The following is a 22,015-nucleotide window of genomic DNA, read 5'->3' on the forward strand; positions in this document are numbered from 1 at the left end:
TGGGCCAAAATCACACCTGAGCAATCCATGCAACTAGTTTCTCCGTACAGGAGGCGTCTTGAAGCTGTCATACCAGCAAAGGCTTTTCTACTAAGTATTAAATAAATTTCAGTAAGCGTGTTGAATACTTATTCACTGTGTCATTCTACTTTATTACACATAACTTAAATTATGGACATATATGTTTTGATTTCTTTGTATGTGTGGATTACTTGGGTTGTTACCAACATCTGGTGACAATTTTATGTCAATAGCCCATTAGAAATATATTTACTGAGAAAGATGTTGATGCGTTCAATAGTTATTTTCCCCGCTGTATGTATAAACCACTTTCCTATTCACTTGAATGGAAATTCAATAGGAATTTTGCTCCTTGTGCAGCGCAAACTTTGTTTGTTTGCTTGTTTTCATCAGCCTACTCCATCCCCATCAATGCTGGTGTCCCTTTTTATACATGCACATGTATCAGCATCAACATCTGTGAGGAATGGCAGAGTAAAATAAAAGTGCTTGTCACAGAAACACCTCCCAGTGTGTTTCCAATGATGTGTTACTGTAGCAGAACTATAAGAAGCAGGTGAGCAAAGAATGCAGCTGGAGAAGCAATTATCAACATCTAGAGATGAAAAGAAAGGAAAGTAATATGCTGCACTGGATGTTGAATAATAAACATGAACAAAAGAAATCATCTGGGTCATGATTAGGTCGAATAGAAGCAGGCACAGAGAAACAGCGCTTTACTCTGGATATGAAGACAACTCATCATAATGGGCCTAATGCTTTCAGAGGAAGTCACTTGTCAAATAGGAAGCAGTCAGCCCTGGAAATATTGCTGTTACAGTAACTTGCACACAAACCGCTCAGTCTTACTGTCATGCACTACAATACAGAAAACTACATAAAACAGCAGGCCAAGTAAAACATGTGAATGCTTAGGGTGAACACAACACAGTAAAAAAAAAAAAAAAAAAAAAAAAAAAAAAAAAAAAAAGCACACTTCATCTTCATAAGTGGCACCAATACAACTACATGACAACACCTTTTACAGCAACTTAGCCAGCCACTCAAAATGATATAAAACAACTGAATTACCAATGGTAAAAGGAACCAGGAATGATACGAACATTGCTGGCTGCCATAAATTAAATGTCCAGATCAACCTCTTAAAACACATACTTTTATCAACCAAGAGCTGAATCTCTCTTCTAACACCAAGATTACATTCAATACTAAACGGGAATTCAGTTTCATCATCACTTGCACTGGGCATTTATGTACACACTGCACTTGAAAAAAAATAAAAGAAAAAAATACATAAAAATACACAGCTCTTGACTGCAGACTGCAGCAGAGCCAAATATTATTCAGTACATTTATATCTAGAATCAATAGCTGAGATGGATAAAAATAATCAAAAATACAATGGAGTGTAAAACATTCAACACTAAGTTTTAAAGTTAATGCTTTTAACATCCCTGGGCCTACTACTACTCTTACTGCTGCTACAATAGGCAGAGTAGTAGTATCAACATTTTAGACTCATTGAACTTCATACTGTCATCGTAAATCTGCTCATGGAAGCTGTAGCTCAGATGGCAGAGCAGATTAGCCTTTAATAGTTGGGTTAGTGGTTCAATGTTAACAGCCAGACTTCCACGGACTCCACAAGGAAGGCAAAGTGAGCACAGCATGTTAGCAGAGCAGCAGCAGAAGCTTTGATGCTCTGCCTGTGTCTATACAGGATGCGTTTAGGCACAGTATTGCATTGTAGATCACCTTCGCTTTGTAAATGTTCACAGCGCAATAAACAATCACTGAAGTAATAAACATATACATGAGCAACTACATGGTCTGTGTAGACAGCTGGATTGATTAAAATAGAAGCGCATCTGTTCTGTCAGACATGCATGAGACGGACAAATAAAAATCGCAGCTGTGCAGAAACTTTCTGTGTAGACACGCTGTTATCTGGGGGTTCATAGTCAAGAATATTCTGATCTTATTTATAAGGCATCAACTGTCAGAGAAATCACTGTAAAGCAGCCTACGAGGCTCAAGCCAAACAAACATTACTTCATTCTTTCTAAGGTTCCCTGTCACCATTTCTGACAGGGGACTGAGGATGGTTGACAGCAGCATAATTATTCACATGACAAATATATTTTCAACTTATAGACAGGTTGTCACTTGGAATGAGTGATGTAAAGTGCCTCTATTTTTTTGTTTATGGGTTTGTTTTTTGAGTTATGGGAAAATGGCATGATGTGGTGGATTTGAGTTCCACAATATTAATGGAATGGCTCCTTTTTTAAAACTAAACCACTATTCCTACTCAGATCAAGTGTCATGTCAAGTGAAACTGCATACACAGGCTTATGCCTGCCCATCCCACAATTGGTTGGTAAAATTTCTTTCTTGGCTTTCACTGACAACTGAAATGCTTTCATACTTTAAATCTGAAAGGTTTTCAAACACTTCCCATGAGGACAGTAGAGCAATGAATGTGATGCAGTAACAAGTGGGATTTTTCAGATTGTCACAGTTATATCATTATCAGAGGTCTCCCCCAAAACAGGCTGCATGGTCAGTTTTGTGGGAGCCATTTAGATTTGAATTACTTTCCAGCAGCATTTCCCAGCAATCAGAAAACCAATGTGTATGCCAGAATAACAGCAGAAGAAAAAAAAAAGATTTTGTCATGGAGCACAACATGGCATATTTTGAAAAATGCTGTTTGTTTTGAACACAGTAAGTGTACTCACATTGATCGATGTTCCCGTCTGCTTTCCCCTCCTGCAAACAGAGAGAGCACACACAAAAGTGGTTATTACAGGCTTGGAAGAGTGAGACAAAAACAGCCCTTTGTGCAGCTTTTTGCAGACCATTCGTTAGTGAGCCTTTTCCTCTTTTCTGGGCTCAGAGAAAGATGACAACAGAAAACAAAGGTGAACAGATGGACAGAGAATGAAAAAGAAAGACATAGATGTGGTGAAAGAGAATGTATGGTGGATGACAGCAGAGAAATGAGAAGACCTTTACAAATCAGATCCCACAGTCAATTCAATCACCCATTTGGAAATACACTTGCCAACAGCCTGCATAATGTCAGGTGTCAGCATATTGTACTGGAATGTTTATCAGGATGTCAAACTCTATATCAGTCCTATTTCTGAGAATGATATTGACATGCTGTTTCAAATTTATCAAAACTAAATGTAAATTCATCGCAACCCTAGAGGGAGTAGTGTGTGTGTGTGTGTGCATAAAAGTGACATAGAAGTGTTCTGTAAGTTATAACTTACTGAAACACTGTGTGCAATAGGCTGCGATTACTAGTCCCACTTCCATCTTCCTCTCTGTCGCTCTCTTTCTCAAATGTGTACACACACACACACACACACACACACACACACACACACACACACACACACACACACACACACACACACACTGTAGGCGCAAGTCCTTATAGGCAAGCCTCGCCACTCGGTAGCCATCTTGGCAATGCCCTCGGGCATTTCAGACCAACAACACCAGGCCCCTATCGAAATGAATGGGGAGAAGCCATAACTTCACTTTCAATTGTCACTGGGAAATAGAAACTGCATGTGTAGGGTCACAAGTTAAAACTGATAAAACACTGCTTCTTAAAGTTTGGTAACACTGCCATGATAAAGTTTTAAATGCCTTTCTCCTACTCATGCACAAGGTTTCACATTACCAACTGTCGTAAACCTCAACTATGCGCTTATGACAGTGAAACAACACAATTGGTTTCATATCAGCTATTAGCTTAAGAAGCACAAACTTATATATATATATATATATATATATATATATATATATTATATATTTATATATTATATATGTGTGTGTGTGTGTGTGTGTGTGTATGATTTGCGAGTAATCGCAAATATGTATAATTTATTTTTATTTTTTTACTGTAAAAAACAAATACGGGAGGTCCGTGTCTGACTGAAAACACAAGTGGAATGTTAAGCTTGTGTTTCCAGTCAGACACGGACCTCCCCGACCAAGCCTAGTGTCTGGCTGTCGGAGAACATGATATGCAAGTTAAACACCACATATATTGAACTGAACATTATTGTCATCTTTTTTCATCAAAGTATGTCACGACATCACTTTCCCTAGTCACGGCTGCCATGGTGCACGTAACGGCAACTGAGCTGAACTAATGTAGCCAAAAACAACACGTGCAGAGGTGCGTGAGTAGTGAAACACTACCCGAATAATGACATCAACATTGAGTACTTGAGTACTCGTACCCATCCCTAGTATGTATGTGTGCATTTGTGTGCACAAGTTGGTGAGCATTGTGTGCTTGTCGGTTCTGATCACTTGCGCATGTTACAGCACCAGTAACGTTGCTGTGCATACATGTATCTTAACTTAAAATGTAATTTAACATACACAGGCAAGACAAAGGCTCAACATGCCGTTTAAAAATAGAACAGAAGCAGGTCTTCCATTGCAACACTGGTTCTGAAGAAGCCAATACGTGGCAACAATTGAAGTGTTGTGACATTTTGCAGTCTTGTCCCTCAGTGAAGATGTCACCGGTAATGAGGCTCAGTGATGAAACATGTGTGTCTGCGAGGCCTTCATGGCTTCCCAGGAGACTCAGAGCCTCACAAGAAACCCAGCAGTTTCAGTGCCTCTTGTCATTGCCTCCTCTTTTGTCTCTACATCTCTATCCCTCTCTCTTTCTGCCATCTGTCCATCTTAATTGCAGACGTGCTTCCTCATGATGGCGGGATAAAATTGAGAGTACTCATCAGCTCCGCCTTCCATCATCTCGAGTGCTGCTGTTTGATCAATTGATTAGAGAATCAAACCAAGCATAGGGGTGAAAGAAAGGCTGAGTGCTTCTTTCTAAAAATACTGTCCCTTCTTTACCATGATTTTGCGGGGTTTGTTTTGCCATCCTCCTTTGTACATGTTGTAGTAACTGACGGCAAGTACTGCAATGTCACTTGATAAGGCAAAGTAAATACTAACACTCACATATAGTTGGTTAGGAGGCAGTTTGTATTCTTCTCTTAAGTGGTATCTATCAAGTTCAGTGGGTGGAGAAATGTAAATAACTACCAACAGAATTTCATTTGAGCAAATAGGGCAAACCCACTGGGTCTTAATTAGGCGGGGATCTGATTTTCTCTAACATATTTCCTCTGTGTGATAGATGCTGATTTAGTGGCTCTTTTTCTACATACAACGCTTGCCCAGCAGATAGGATTGTGTTAAGATTATGAGAACTGCTGAGAGATATGCATGTAGGGAAGACAAACATTCAATATGTTTTAACCTCTCGACTCTGAGCCTGTTTTTGCTCCTTATTTCCAAGCTTATGACATACTGCATGTGTTATAAGGCATGTCATATATTATTCTCAGGACAGATTAGACCACTCAGAATGTAGTATTACCACATAACAGTGGTCATGCAATGGCCACCTACCATCTGAGTACTACATGCCTCCGTCTTGAATGCCATTAAACACCCACATTAAACAAGAATCTGACACTGCTGCCACAGAGACATTTTGTGTGAATGTGTTTCAACAGGAGGGCAATTCAAGCCAAGCTGTGGCTGTTACAAAGTCTGCTTGAATATGCCTTTTCCTCACTCTCTTATGTGCGTTGCTATGCAGGCACTTTTCATTCAAGGACCCATATGTTTGTATGTACCCACTTTCTCTCTCTCCATCTCTCTCTGATTCTTGATTCCAGTCAACAGCAAAACGCTCTGCTAGAATTAGCTGCCTATATGCCAACTCGGCATTGCAGCTTCAATATATTTGTTAAGCAGCCTCAGTTTAAGTCTCATACAAAGAGCATATTGATACTTTGACCTTTGAAAGATACTGCCTGATTAGGACAAAGAGGGCGGACAAGGTAAAGGAAGCTGAATCTATACACATCTGTGCTAACAAGAGTTCATCTATACACATTCAATAATTATTCCCTGATGGCTGTTACTTAGAAAGAAGGGACCTGTCTTATCTAACAGTGATTCATCAGTGTACCAACAAGCTACTTAATGAGCTTTTAAATGATAAGGAGCCCAACAAAAAAAAGAACACTGGCAGTGTATGTAAGTGGTAATACTTTTGCAGACATAATTTAGATGAATCCTAAATAGAACTAAAGCCTAACAAAATTTTTTGTTTTTGAGTGGAGTCTTTGAAACAACAGCTTCCAAAAGTTTTACATTTGTATACCCTACGTGATATAGCATTTCAATGTGCTAACCACCTACATAATTTCATAATTAACCTCAAAAGTGAATGCAGTTTTAACAGAGTAAATAAAACTTAAACGTAAATCTAACTGTTGATTTCATAAGAGTGGAAATAGGAAAGTTACAAGACATCTAGTCTATGCAGTTTTATTTATTTGGTTGCATCATTTTATCATATACAGTTCTATATAGAGTATTACTCTGGATGGAAATCTTTGGCAATCTCACAATTTGATACCAATTCTTGATGTCAAGATTCCATTCACAAACACTTATCAATTCATAACATATCTTGAGTCAATAAAAAGACATGAGGGGACTACATTTTGGCTCTTTCTCCAGTACAGTAAAGGACTAACTCCTGTCTTACACCCACTCAACCGCAAATGATACATAACTGAAAGTAAAGATAACTGGTCTTGACGAGGGTCACTGCCTGACTAACAGATAAAGCAGGCAAAGATGTCAGAGAAAATGCAGTATTTTTGCAATTTGAATTAGTTAAGTTATTTACTTAAGTTTACTGCATTAACTCATTGACTTGGAGCATCTCACAGTCTTCTTCCAAAATATTGAAATGAAAGCTAATTTACTGACCAATATTAATGGTTAAATGTTAAATGCGTGTTCTCGATTAAAAAGGTGTAAAAGGGAAAAAAAAGGGGAGTGCTGTGTTGTTTACTTTGTGTTTCCAGCAGTCATTAACAACCTCTAGATAACAACCAACCTGCTGCAACGCTAGTCCCGGGGAAAGTCATTATTATCCAAAATGCTGTATGGGCATTTGAAATAAAAAAAGACTGTGGACTAGGGCTGGGGCATATGGCCAAAAATATTATCACAATATTTTTTTTCATACTGATCGATAATCATTGATGCATTTATATCATTGATGAGGTAGGAAACTCATTCAACATGTTTGTTAGACAGTTTTTTAGGTCAGTAACACTGAGCTGAGTCTAAACATAACTTGTTTGTTTACAAGGAATCTCCACAGGGTACCCCAAGTTCAAGGGTTTTATTTAGTTTAAGCTTCAATACTAAATAAATCGAATAGAGCTCTGCTTCGGTTCCAAAACCATCATTTTGTTTTTGAAACAACTGCTTGATAGTCTCTGCAACCAACATGGTATAACATTTATGCCTCAACAAGGCAACAAACAAAAATTTTTTTCAATAAACGTCACACCAAAAAAAATAAATAATAATAATAATAATAAAATAAAAACTTGTAATGTTACGCATACTGGCTATTGCACACTGGTGTGCAATTTTACCCCCCCCTTTCTTAAGTAACTCCCCATTATGTCTCATCTAAACTATCTGAATGCTATTTCATATTTTCTACTCCTCCTACTCCTTGTCTCTTCTCCCTTAATTTTTCGTCTTTTCTACTTATTGTGCATACAAAAAAACTAAGGGATTCTTTGGAATTTAACACATTACATTTTTCTCTATTGTCATATATTTTTCCATCAAATTTCTGTTTGCTTCATGAACTGGAAACAACATATTTTTAGTGGTTGTTATATAATAATAATAATAATAACAATCCCTCGATTATACAGTGTATTGTTTCACCAACCACAACCATAATGATTAGTTAAATATAGCTACCTTTACCACATTTTTTGGCTATCATGGCCCCAATGTAAACTACACATCACTGTACTCCAACACTTACAAGTAGAAACGTGTCACATTACGGTAGCTACACACACACACACACACACACACACACACACACACACACACACACACACACACACACACACACACACACACACACACACACACACACACACACACACACACACACACGATGTAAATTATTATTTCCTCATATTGTAGTAACCATTGCATTATGTTCTGTCTACCTGAAAGGCTTTCTACAGTTTTAAGCACAAATTATCAAGAAACACCTTGGAAACTGTGAGCTAACCCTCCAGACACTGCAAAGTAATAAAAAGTAAAGCTTTATGTGCACAAGTCATAATCAAAATGTAAATGTAGTGGGGTACTACTGCTGAAAATTAAAAAACGAGAGAAGAACCTGACATCATGGAGAGACGGCTATTTTTTCCCCCCATTTTCTTTGTTCCTGCAGTTATTCCATTTTTATTCAATTCACAACCTTCTTACTCCTAAACATTTTATCCAATGAGCACCATCCCCTCTTCCAGTGTGGTACCTGAAAAATCATTTAACCACTCCACTCTTTTTCCTCTTCATAGAGGCCACTCCCGAAACCATATCATACCAAATATGCAGCATATAAACCCTACATGCTCATCAGTGTTGGGTGCAAGTATGCTGTGACACCTACTACCACCAACACAGCAAAGAATCAAGACTGCTGCAGCATCCGTCATACTACATCAGTCTCATCTACACCTGTACAACCAGTCAGTTCAATGTTAAGACAGTGTTTACACATAGGTGTGACTATTACACTTATTTTACTCCGAACAATGCTATATCTGTTGTTAAAGAAATTGGGTTATTTTGTTATCATTATCTTGCCCTTTACCCATTATGATATTATTTTTCAACTTTGAGGCCTTGAACAGACAGAATTCATGTTGTCTGCCCTAAGTGTCCTGTCAATATTCTGGTCAAATCCTGTAATTGTACCAAAGCTGTCACCAACCCTACATGGATTTGTCAGCACACTTCAAGGAACTTGGTTGCTCTGCAAGGAGCCAAGATTTTCCCCAGGAAGTTAACAAGAAGTCAAAAACCTTTCATCTGGACTTTTATTTTTTGCTTCATTTCTCACTCTTAATTTTTCAGTTTGTTAGACCCCTAATAGAATCTATTCTTCCGCCATTTACATGTTTTGTATTGTTTTGGGAGAATTTTAGTCATAAAAAAAAAAAAAAAAAAAGAAATCTGGCACTACTTATTCATTCCCAAAGGCTTTCATAATGCATCCTGCATAATCATGTGTATTTACGAATTTGCATGATTCACTCCAGGGTCGACTTTAAATTCTGGCATCAATTGACAGCTATTTTAAGTTCAGGTTCTGGCAGGGGGGCAGGGAGGTTGGGGGGAGGGCATCAAGGGATCTCAGGAGAGAGAACCACTAGGGCAAAACGACACTCTACAGCCGACTGCCAACTTGGCAAAGCCCAAAGTGAGTCAGACTTAGAACAGACCAGGGGGTTTACATGCTTCATTTCACAAAGAATTAGGACGACTGCGGGGCTGTGTGGTATGTGTCTGTCTGTGCCTATGTCTTTTTGACAATCTGTTAGGGCTTTATGTTTCTGTAATGCAGACAACATTTGTTAAAGGGTCCGTTCTTGCTGCCAAGGACCAGTCTGCTCGCAGGGCTTGTCTTTTTTCTCTTTAACCCACAAATGTTTAGTGTTCTATCATGATGGAGGCAAACTCAGGTGAACTCATACAGAAACCTTCCCATAAGTGTTTAAGCAATTATCTAAAAACTGTTGTAAATGGATGAACAAACAATAGATCAGACTACACCGAACACTGTTTCTTGAGTGGTAAACCTGTATATATTATCACACCGAGACACACAAAATATAATTTTGTCCAGTTTCATGCATAAAAATATCAGTACTGAGACATGTTATGAGGGAGTACAAAAACTGATGAAGTCTACTGATCATGATCCACTCTCCTTTTCAAATTTCACACCATTTGGGATTAGAGTTTGAAGAAGATAGTTCATTTTCAAGGTTTAATAATTGGTGTTTTCCATTCATTACTTGGCAGTTTTGAATGGCTTTATACCGTTACCTTCCCAGAACTGTGGTTCTGAACCTTGCTTGAGAGACTTCCACTTCTAATCTAATTCAGCCTGGCTCATAACAAATAGCTAGTCATGTTGACAAGCTTTCACAGATAGTTGCAGAGAAATACCTCAGACATTAACAAGAGATTTTTATTCCCTCCTGCCACAAACAACACATGAGCACGTTGATATATCCTGAGCATCTCAAGACATGTAGGGCCAAAGAACAGTAACCACTCCTTCCCACACACTCTCCTAAAAAAAACTGTGAAATTAGCGAGAAAGGAGCTAAAATAAAGAGCCAGCTATGAGCGCTTGAGCAGAAGTAATGTAAGTTTAAATGTGCTACAGGTAGTTAACTGCTTTAATTAAGAAAATAGCAACATTAACCAGCAAAAAACGCTACGAGTAACACAAAAACTCTGACAGCCAGAAATGAAAACATCTTTACTGCTAAATTCCAGTCAAGCACTTCTCAGTCTGTGCTTACGGATAATAATTACAAATGTCCAATCAGTTTAGGCACACACATCTAGTTAAAACTGCAAATGTATATCGGTTATAAATATCAAATCAAATGATTTGCTTACTAATAATCGGTATCTGTCAGCCCTGAAAAAAACAAACAAACATATCAGTCGACCCCTACATAACAACACAGGTTCCCACACAGCGACTCTCAAAGACCAAACCACCAACATCTGTGCTTTTCCACTGTATGCTCTGAGCACTCCCAGTGGCTAACAGCCACTGCAGGCATGTGCATCATTGTAAATGCCTACACTGAGCAGTTAGTGTCAGTGTCGGTGTCCCTCTTGTCACCGTACCTCTCGCATTGTAGACTACACACACTAAATAGCCAGTGGGCCCTGCCTCACACAGACGTTTGCAACCCACCTTCCCCTCAATCCTTTTTCATTTTATAAAAAAGTTAGAAGTGTGGATCCTAACACAATCTGGGGATGTGCTTACTCTTTTAACCTCCTAAGACCCGAACTCTTGCATGGCGTGCATTTTTAATTTCTCTTTGCTATTTAGGCTGATTGGCACCTGAGAAAAATGATGTCCACATATGAGGACATTAGTTTTAAATTTCGATTACTGAGTGGCAGTATAATATCCTCATATGTGGTCACCACGCCCTTGTTGAGAAAAAGTTAGTATTGTGGTCTAGAGAACCCAAAATGTGAGGTCCACATATGTGGACGCCAGGTCCTAGGAGGTTAAGTACATGAAATCTGTTAACTGATGTTTAATTTAAACATATTGTATGTACTCACGATAAAGTTTAAATTTACTTTCATCTGATAATCTTCTACCACAATATTCTACTTTTACAATAATAACAGTGTTGGCCTTGACCACTAACTGAAAAAGCAGACTGACAAAAATTTAATCAAAATACATTTGAATTGAGTAATAAAGGTTTCAATAGGCCTTTTCATTTTCTTTGTGTACGACTACTGCTAGAAAATACAAGCACAGCTACAAACCTATTCAAAGACTGCCAGGTAGCTCTGTCTATTATCACCTAAACTACCACTGACAAATGTCACTTTGCAAACTTCTTCTCCAGAGTGGAAACTAAATTTTGGGACACAGTGAAAATCTAGGAAGGGACTATTGAATTCACTGTACTAATAGACTCTCTTTTTCAGCTAGCATGACCAAACAATGTCCTTGTGAGTAATTTGTAAACCTCTCATCCTCACTGTCTTCCCATTTCTCTTCATGTCAATTCCCTCTTCTCTTCAGAAGTGAGCAGAGAAACAGAGAGGAAGAGAAAGACAAGAAGTAAAGATTTCTGCATCACACTGCAAGATAGCTAAGCAGTCCTGTGCCCCTATCCTCTCAGCTGCTTCACAGATAAAACAGAGGTCCTTCATCACACATAATGGTACAGCTCTAATCTTCCGCAAGTCAGCAAATAATGGCTACAGGGCTACATCAAAATCGTTACAGATACAGTATACATAATATTAAATTTGCTGTAGTAATTTACACTAAGCAACTTCTCTTTGAAGGTTTTCCATAAGTTTGTTTCCTTTTGTATGACTTAAATATCCCTATGGTGGCCATACTGTGGGCAATACCTGTTGGTTGTATTTCTAAACACAAAATTAGCTTGATAAAATTAAATAACGGTTTATGTCTGAAGCTGACCATTTCATCACTAATATTTTTGACACTTTGATACATTTTAAGTCTAAATAATAGCATATTTACTAATAGTGCTGTATGCATGTACACTGCAGATTTTAATTTTAAAAAATACAATAAAAATGTTGATGAAGCAAACATTAGCCATCATCATTTCAGTTTCACTTGTGAAATAGTGTTGAAGTAGCAAAAACAGCATTTGCACCTTAGTGCAGGCAGTGACGCACAGACCTCCTGAGCCAGTGCAATTCCATCTACTTGAAAAACAGAGCCATTACTGCACCTGTTTGATTTGTCACCGAAACAGTGTACAGCTGTGCGTTATGGCACTGGGCTCTAACATGGCACTTCTCAAATCAGAGGCCGCAGCTTTATCAATATGTGTCATATATCACTCATATTGATTTATAGATAGAGGAAGGTCCTAACTAGCCAGGGAGTGGTTAGTTTAAATGATATATTTAATGCTTGGAATAGAAAAACCTACCTGGTACTAACGTTTGAATTTTCAGCATTTATGAGAAATTTAGCTTTAGAAGTTTCTAACGTCATAGCACTTGTGACTGACATTGACGTCTTATTTTACGGCTGAGACCTTATTTAATCAAGCAACTTACCGGCTCTCCTGTACGCTAGTTAGTAAGAAGGCATTTGTAGTCCATTGACGAGCTTTCATCAGAAAATGTACTTTGCCAATTTTATCCATCTGACATGCGGTTTAAACAAACTCATATACGACTTATTTAACGATGGTAGAAGAATTTAGCGGCTAGTTTTTGTAAAGTTCGTCAATAACGTAGAACGAAACGGTTTAACAGATCCACTTCACCCACGGTGTTTGGAATCACTGAGCTAGGTAGCCGCCGAGGTTGGAAAAGTAGACCAATCAGATTCATTTTACAACCTGAATTGACAGACCTGACGTCTTCTCAATTAATTCAGCCAATCAGAACCGCACATCTCTACCTGACACCCACATGCATGTTATTGACAGATAAAAAGTAATTCCTCAGTATGAAAACACTCCGGTCAATAGCAAATCTCCCAGTACAGGGAAATAGTCATGCCAAAAACATTAAGGATCATTAAAGTGGTAATTTATCAGTTTCAGAGTGATTTGTCGTCATCTTTTGGATGTGTTTGGAGTAGCACTGCTTAACTGTCCATATTTTGGATTGATGTACCATATTTGAGTCAAATGGGAGAAGACATAGTTTTGTTTGTGTTTACACCTCAAAGTAGCATTTAGAGTGTTTGCTCGTCATGGTATTCAAATTATAAACTATAATGGGCATATGCATAGACTGCAACGCACATCTGACTTCTCCTGTGCCACAGGAAATGTCAAGTCAAGGTTGCACTGTTTCACAGAGACTAAACTAGACACACTACATTTTTACTCACTTTTTCTGCACGATCCTGATTTGATGATGATTGATTTATATCCCCATAAGTGTTCCTCTTGCTTGGATAGATAGTGAAGCTGGGAAGCAGTACAGTCAGTGTGCCTGTGTGCCTGTGCGTGTGTGTGTGTGTGTGTGTGAGTTGCACAGGATATTTACCATGGAGTGTGGTTCCTGGGAGGAGGTATGTGACATACTGGCTTTATCCATGCTGCCTCGCCTGCTCCCCTTGTGCCCTTCAGCCAGCCAGCACCCTGTGGTTCCCAGCAGAGTGGCCACAGCCACAGCCCAAACACCCAGGTTGCCCATGAGTGTCTACCTGAATGGGAAAGTAAAAACACAATGCACACAAAGTCCTTAGACTCACTCCGTTGTACCAAATGCAGTTTCCAAACAAACACAGGTCTGTAATCCTCTTCATATTCATGTGGGTTTGAAGGGAATAGGGCAATTTAATTTTCTATACTGTACCTGAGCACAGTGAGGCTGAGACATAATCTTCTTTGTATGGTGTAATATTATTAGATAAACCTATCATGCAAATGCCTTCTGATGCCTTTATTTACTTGGATTTAACTGGGGGTCTAACAATACACCAGCATAAACCTCATAGTGGTCTCGACAGTGGAGTTAAAGACAAATGAGTTGAAATCAAATAAGCACATTAATTGTTCAAGACTATATGTCATTGCAATCATCACAGTGAACAGATTTTGTTCAAATAAAAAAACAGGTCTACTAGATAGGCAAGACAGAGGAGAGCAAATTTCCCCAAATCAGAGTGCTAAGAGGGAGTAGAATTTTCCAGGCATGACCTGACAAAAAGAAGACGTCTTGGCCCAATGAGGGAAAATATGGATAGGCTAAAATGTGTTGCCAATAACTTGATATTAGAAGCATCTTTCAAAGATACTGTTTCATTTTTCTGTATTTCCAGGAAAAATTAGTAAAACCTGTTTATACATATCTATATTTCAAGAGTGTTTTCAGTACATCCAGCGACAAATAGGTGGAATGATGTTAATGCATGCACACATGTATACACAATGGAACAAATACTGTACTCTCACATACAATCATCGTGTACGCGCACACACACACACACACACACACACACACAAACAAATGTACATGGCATAATACAGCTACATAAACATCAAAGCCCACACTGATGGGGATAATTATCTATTACAAAGGACACAGAAAATCTTTTGATGTCAACAAAGAGACAAGCCTCTGAAGTCGTCACAAATGGTGGAGTGTGGCATGGAGGCTTAAAATATAAACTCAGAAGATCAATTTCACTTCTGTTACATATACACATTCACTCACACACAGACACACACACACACACACACACACACACACACACATACACACACAGAAACACTTGCAAATCTTCAGGAAAATATACGCAAGGCATCACGACTGTACTGTTGTGTACAAAGCTGGAGAGAAAAATCACCTCAAGCAGCTGCACCTCAACATTTCACAATATAAACATTAAAATGTGTTTTAAATGGTACTGCTTTGGAGTGAATGAGCCAGAGAACTATCCATTTCAACCAGAATAAAATCCATCCCCACATAAAAATGCAATCCAATACACTAAGAACACAAACTACCTACAGTTGAATTATCAGCACTCTATGAAATAATGGCATCAAAACATGAATATCATCAGCTTTAAACAAGGAGTATTTATTGCAAGTTGTCATTACGGGTTTGTATTGCATTGCACCGGTGTTTGTGTTATTGTGTCTATTGTGTCCGTCCCTTGTGTGTAGTGTCTGATGACCTCTAGGAGAACTTGGCATTTTGCACTGATGAGAAATATTTATTGGATTCCACCAAAGCATTGACCTCTCGTCTGGTCTTATCTGCTGATGTAGGTCTTTATGGTTGGACTATGTGACACGGCAGTTTGTCATGTGTGTCATTGTACATTCAGGTAATGTGTTTATTGTTTTTTACCGTGGTCTTATACTTTATTATGTCACTTTATTGGGTGCTTTACTGCAGAACCAGTCTGAAAACAAATTTCCCTAAGGGGGCCATAAAGTTTCCAATTGAACTGAAACAAGGACACAAAAACATGCAATGCATCTCAAGCAGTGCAGGTGTTTATAGTGTTAAATGTCTGCAACAGTTCTTCACTAGAATATTGAATGTTGCAACCATGCTGTGATTCACCTTGACCTGGTATGCCCTGGTCCTGCTTGCTGCTCTGGCTGAAACTTTATTCTCTACTTTACATATCTATTTTTGCTTTGTGCAATTAAAGTTTTCAACAATCAAATTAAGTTTGAAACATTTTATCAAAATTAATTTTACATACATTTTCACAATTTTTCAATTGTAATAAAAGGTAACCATCAACGAGAAAAATTATAAAAATGATCTTGCTATTGTTTTGACCTGTCAGTTGACTTTTTCATGTTTTCAATAATCTTTACATAGTGTCATAAAAAACACTAGTATTTAGAGCTAAGTAAATGTTACAATCTTTTATTTAAGGCTACTTTGACTGATTTTATTTATACATTCAATTATTTGGGACACCTGGGGGTCGTGGAACAACCTGTAAACACAATACTGACATGGTGAACATAAATATGCAAACAATTGCCTATTTACACATGCAGGACACATGAAGCAACATTCAGAGCATTCATTTGGCGAGTGTTTCTGGCCACCTGATTTATATACTTTCTATATTTACCCTCCTTCTGGCTGTTTTCTTTGTCCTCCATCAACTCCTGAGAAAAATATCTAGCTTTTTAGCTAACAAATCCTATGTTCACCAGCTCGTTGCGGCCTTTGTCTGTCTTCCATTTGGTGCTGAGGAGGTAGCATACAGTGAGTTTATAAGAACCTTTTCACTGAAAACAGCTGCCTGCTGCGTCTAGAAATGAGCTTGATGAAAGCATACCTGTGAGCCAGAAAACCAAAACTGTGCCCCAAAATACACTAAATGCTCCATAGCACTGGGGAGAACTGCAGAGTCAGGTGATAATTCTTGGAGGGTTTATCACTATGAATGAACCTTTTAGCATGACACATATTCATACTGATCCATTGTGCATATGAAAATATTGACAATGGATCGATAGTGCAGCTTTAAGTAAAGGTAAAAATGCTTAAATTAATCAACATCAAGGCATGCAGGAGGAATTGCCAATGTAAGTGTCATAGTATTGCACTGTAGCTACTATATTGACTGTATAACTGCATCATATGTTGTATGTTCACTATACTCTGTATTCTGTGTGTTATACTCTGTTTTAAGTGGACCTTACATACTGCTTCTGACTGGTCAACAAAAAACTTTCATGCTCAAATGCTTATAACAGGGTTTTGAAATTGAAGTAACAAGTAATGAGAGGTGGTAACGAGAGGCGTTAAATACAGTTTCCACTTGAGTAAATAACCTTAGTTACTTACTTAGTGACAACTGCTAACCAACTGCAAAAGCCCCGTCAGTGTAAACATCATTTGACAAGGAAACACCAACATCATTCAACTAGGTAGCCCGGGGCTAATGGGCCCTCATAGATGAGAGCTCACCCTTGTGAAATTAAACACCAAATGAGATCTGCCAGTCACTGTCTTAATGTGCTGCCTGGCCCCCTGGCATTGGCCCACACACACACACACACACACACACACACACACACACACACACACACACACACTTTCATACATGAGTACACACGAGTGCACGTACACACACGCACACACACACACACACACACACGTATGCACACACATGCTCCCAAAAAACAGAGCACTGGTGGTGTGGAATGAATGGTCCATTTTGAAATTCATCAAGAGGGAGAAAGTCTAAGAGGAAGCCATTATTTGACCAGCATATTAAAAAGCTTAAAGAGACATACTCTAAAATCCAGTGTGCCTTTAGGCAGCTTTGCTCAGATCAGACTTGTTCAATGAGGGACTTGTATTATATAAACAGACTAAATGTGCTGAAAGTTGAATGCCATCTACTCACAGCCCAGCTGCTCTTTCTCCCTATCTCTCAGCTTTCACGTTTCTTTCTTAACAACTACCAATTTTCTGATCACAATTTTACGTTTTGTTCAGTGCCTAAAGCATTCTGAAGAGCTTCCAGCAGCCTGTCTACTTTTTTAGTCGCTTACCTTTTTGTGGGAAAATGTTATACTCATTTTCGTTAGGTATGTTTCAGAGAAATTGATTTGAATGGTTTTTAAATTAGAAACTGAACCAGCCAGTTATTTAGTTGAATCACAATAATTAAATTAAAATTATTTAATATAATTAAAAAGGTGAGAATACAAGGCCAGAGGGATGGACGATATTTGCAATGCTATTCACTTTTGCATGGGCCAAGGGTCTATTAAGGACTCTGTCCTCTTCTTCAGCAGAGTGGTGTTTGGAAGGGATCATTTTATAGTCACTATGGGCTTGAACAACGATAACATCAATCAATAACTGTTTCAATGTACACATGGGCATGTGAGAGTTGTATTAAAACGGGATAGATAGACGGGAAAAAATATGAACTTATTCTTTAAGCTATTACAGCTATTTAGAAAAATAAATTAAAAACCAAATTTTGAATTCCATTGGTGTTTGTGATAATGGCAGTCCAAGAATCGAAGGTTTCTTTCTATTGCTACGATAACACTACAGTAAATAGACAGCTAAATGCCTATAATGTGCAGTGCTCGGGTACAGTAAAGTGCCATCTGCTAGCCATCACATTTGTAAAGTAAAGCATTTGGAGAAAGGCCTTTGAGATGCACCAGCTTCATTCAACCATGAGCTGCTATTTTCTAGGTCTAGTTTCTAGATCTAGGTCAAAATATAAATTTTCACCCCACTGTTTACTTTTGAATGGCTACAAAAAAATCTTAATGAACGCATGGATGGATAGCACAGTAGAAGTTTATCCCAACATTCTTTCAAAATATTTTTTATCTCTCACCAAACTCACAATCCCCTGGACAGCTCCACTCCACACTTGTCAAAGAACTTTTCTAACATGAAAAATTGCTTTTAGCAAACTTGGGTGATTACTTATATTAATTTGAATATAATACACAATTTGGTGAACTTGAGTCTGTAATACTTTTCAAGAAAATATAATTACAAACCTGCAAAACAGACACCAAGAGACCAATTTGAATGAAATTAGATCTGATTATGACCTAGGGTCAGGCGGAGTTAGTCTCTCTTCTGGTCCAAAATGAAAATTGCATGATTATGTGATTATTTCTGGAACCTTCAAAAACATTCAACACAAAATATTTTTCCCTCCCAGTGCAAGAAACTACAAAAACATCTGGCTCAGCTCAGAGGAGCACACACAAACTGTCAGGATGTGGCTAATGGTGATGTGTGTCGGCAATATCACCTATGGATCCTAGAGAGAATAATGTTCTACAGAATCGATGCAAACTAATGTTGCTTGTTTCTTTTGTGGCACAAACATTTTCTCATTTGCAATTTTTGGTGTTTTTGTAGGTTGTAGATCAAATCATCTATTGATTGAAGTGACCCTAATTTATGGGGAATATTGGCCGTTACAAGAATGTGGGTTAGATTTTGCTATGAGTTATTAGCTTTACATGGCATTTGTCATATCCAAATCCAAACTAACTGTTACTATAAAGTATGTACTATATTCAAATCTTCAAAAAAAACGCTGTTTTGGCAACAGGTCTTCAAATAATTTGTGCACTTTACCATTTTGTACAGAAAGGAAATGACACAAGATGTACACCGAAGAACATCAGTTGGTCAGAAATTTAGTCAGTTGACTATAATTTAGTCATTTTTCATGTGCAAACAAACTACATATGCCAGATATTGTTTAATATCTTCAGTGTTTTTGGCAGCTCACAGCATCAGAAGGTTTGGGACAAAGTTGTAAAACAAAGCCTGATATGATTCGATGTGACCCAGCTAAAATCTGGCTAAATTAGCCTGACAAAAAGGACATGTTTGTCAGGAGACCAAGACTACAGCCAAGTGTAAAACTGGCATGTAAATGAACACTGCATGCAGTCCCACAGCCTATCTGTCTCTCTGTAATGGCAGCAGGGGAAGGCCTCTAGCTGAGCTCTGAGACAAATTCAAGTGATCAGTCTGAGTTCTCCTTCCAGCTCTCTGTCCACAGCTCTACGCTCCAGGTAGGTTTGCTGTCACAGTTACAAATGACACATTCAGTTCAAGCATGACGATCAGTCCCCACTCAGCATGCTTCCTCCCTGCAAGTTGCTGAGTATTTAAAAAGATTACAAAAGGAGGGCGGGAGGGACAGATAAAATAACATCTGTGAACACTGAACACCACATGTAGGGTTTGTAGTTCAGCACCCTGAAGTAAAATCTTTTTGCATATGAAGCATTGTATTGAGCTAATTTTACTACCGTAGCACATACATATTTTATTTTTGAATTCTCTCAGCGTATTCACACTTTAGAAAATATTCCTCAATTAAGAGTTATGAGAGCTATGCATTTTGTCAACTGGGTTAACCTGCTACCCTCTAAAAGTAGAAGGTGAAAAATTTATGCTGTCAATCATTTTGTAAAAGTACATCGCTTTTTTTCCCCCCCAAATGGTGCTTGCCCCATTTTGGAACAAACCTCTCTACATGCTCTTACTTTGAGTGCTGCCTCAAACTGATGCTCCTCTTCAGTAAAATCTCTGCTATCATCCTGTGTATGCCGGTCTATCTGCCAGCACTCAGGTTTCAAACAGCCCCATACTCAGACAGATGTCTATGAAGCATAAAAAAGAGCCACCAAGGAGATCGCCTTTGCCCAGAATGTTTTCATGATGCTTGCAGCAGCGACACACTCGTCTATATATGGTTCCTCAGTGGTTGGAGAAGATACTGAAATTTCCAAGGGTGTCAATCTGTCAGTCAGCCTTGCATCCGGATCGCACGTTCTAACCCTGGTTATCTTCTAGACACTCCAGGTGAACAGGATACACATCCTTTAAGGGTTTTTTTTTTTTTTATGACAAGAAATGTGATAAATCTCAGGATGCTCTGGAGTGGTGTTTCCTAAAGAGGATTTATAGAGCACAGTAGTCTGGAAAGATAAGGTTATGAACTGTCATTCACTGTAATGTAAAAGACTCATAAGCACTGCCCCTTGGAAAGGGGGTTGGCAGCATACCAGTTAAAAGCTGATATACAGGCAGCTTATAGTTAAAATAATTTTACTGTGATATTCAAGTTGAAACTAATTAAGAAAGAAAAGATCTAATTAATGATGACTGTTAGCAGTTGGAACAAGAAAGAGAATAGGGAACAGATATTTTAGCCTTCATCAGTGTGGGAAGGTTCAACTCATTTTAGCAATCCTCCTGTTCACTTCCTGAAAGGTTCAAACCGGTGGCTCTGTCACAGGCCCACATTGCTGACCTCTGACACATGACATGTGTCATAAATATATTCTAGTCAGCCAACTCACGTGGAATAGATTATAATGTAAATGTAGAATATGTACAGCATTCATTTTCGGTGTCTGGGCTGTGACCTTGTTGTTTGCCTGTCTCGCTCCCCAGGGGAAGCCACACTCAGAGCCTACAGGTGGATGGCGGGGAAAAGTTGGGGCTTTTGAAATGCTGCGCTGGCAGCAGCAGTGGCATAGCTTTCCGGTGAGTGTTGTGAACAGGCATGCAGCTATAGAATGAGCACAGCACTGACAGTTTGATTAAGAGGTTCCTGGGAACAGCTGGGAATGGTAGAATTTAGCAAACATTACTCAAACAGGGGTAAATAGTGAATTTGTTTGTCACTCAGCCACTGATTTTGTGGGCTAGTGAGTATTTCAGCAGCAGGACTGTGTATGTGGGACTGACTACAAATAAACTACAGTGTGTGTGTGTGTGTATGTGTTCATGGTAAGTGTCAACTGTTCCAGCAGTGCGACTCCTGATGTGTTTTTAATAGTTTTTGGACAACAATATAGGTCTATAGCACAGAGGAATAAGACATATCAAGCCCTGGATCCACAGACAATAATTTATAGCGATCAATTCATTGTTGGTTTTGGTCTCCATGTGATTTGTTGACAATAAGAAAGATCTTGACTTGACTCTGCAACTCCAGGGGAAATTGTGTTAGGATTGCTGCTACTGCCATCCTTTGTCTGTCGCTTGCTGCTACAAAAGCTAAAGCTGAATAGCTAAACTGCATTGTTGCTTTTTCAAAAAGGTGTCTGTTAGTTTGTCTGTCTGTCTAACTAGCTATCTATTAGGTTAAGGTTATGATAAGGGTTGGGGTAAGGCAAGTAGTAGTTATGGTTCAGCTCAGTTAAATCTCCTTGAAATTATGATGGTGAGTCAATGTAATGTCCTCAGAGGTGATCTAAACATGACTGTGTCTGTGTGTGTATGTTTGGTTGTGTGTGTGTGTGTGTGTGTGTGT

At 38.5% G+C, this 22,015-nt stretch overlaps 1 protein-coding gene across 1 annotated transcript in view; it reads right to left on the minus strand.

Moving 5' to 3' along the window:
* Positions 1–22,015, minus strand: part of fstl4 (follistatin-like 4) — a 223,803-nt gene that overhangs the window by 191,576 nt on the left and 10,212 nt on the right. Inside the window, exons 2-3 of the mRNA XM_056396883.1 lie at positions 13,747–13,906; positions 2,763–2,793 (exon numbers count right to left, since the gene is read on the minus strand). Coding sequence (XP_056252858.1) covers positions 2,763–2,793; positions 13,747–13,896 — 181 coding nt within the window. The 5' untranslated portion in view covers positions 13,897–13,906. The remainder of the gene's footprint in view (positions 1–2,762; positions 2,794–13,746; positions 13,907–22,015) is intronic.

This window comes from Seriola aureovittata, chromosome 15 (assembly GCF_021018895.1).
Source record: "Seriola aureovittata isolate HTS-2021-v1 ecotype China chromosome 15, ASM2101889v1, whole genome shotgun sequence".
NCBI lineage: Eukaryota > Metazoa > Chordata > Actinopteri > Carangiformes > Carangidae > Seriola > Seriola aureovittata.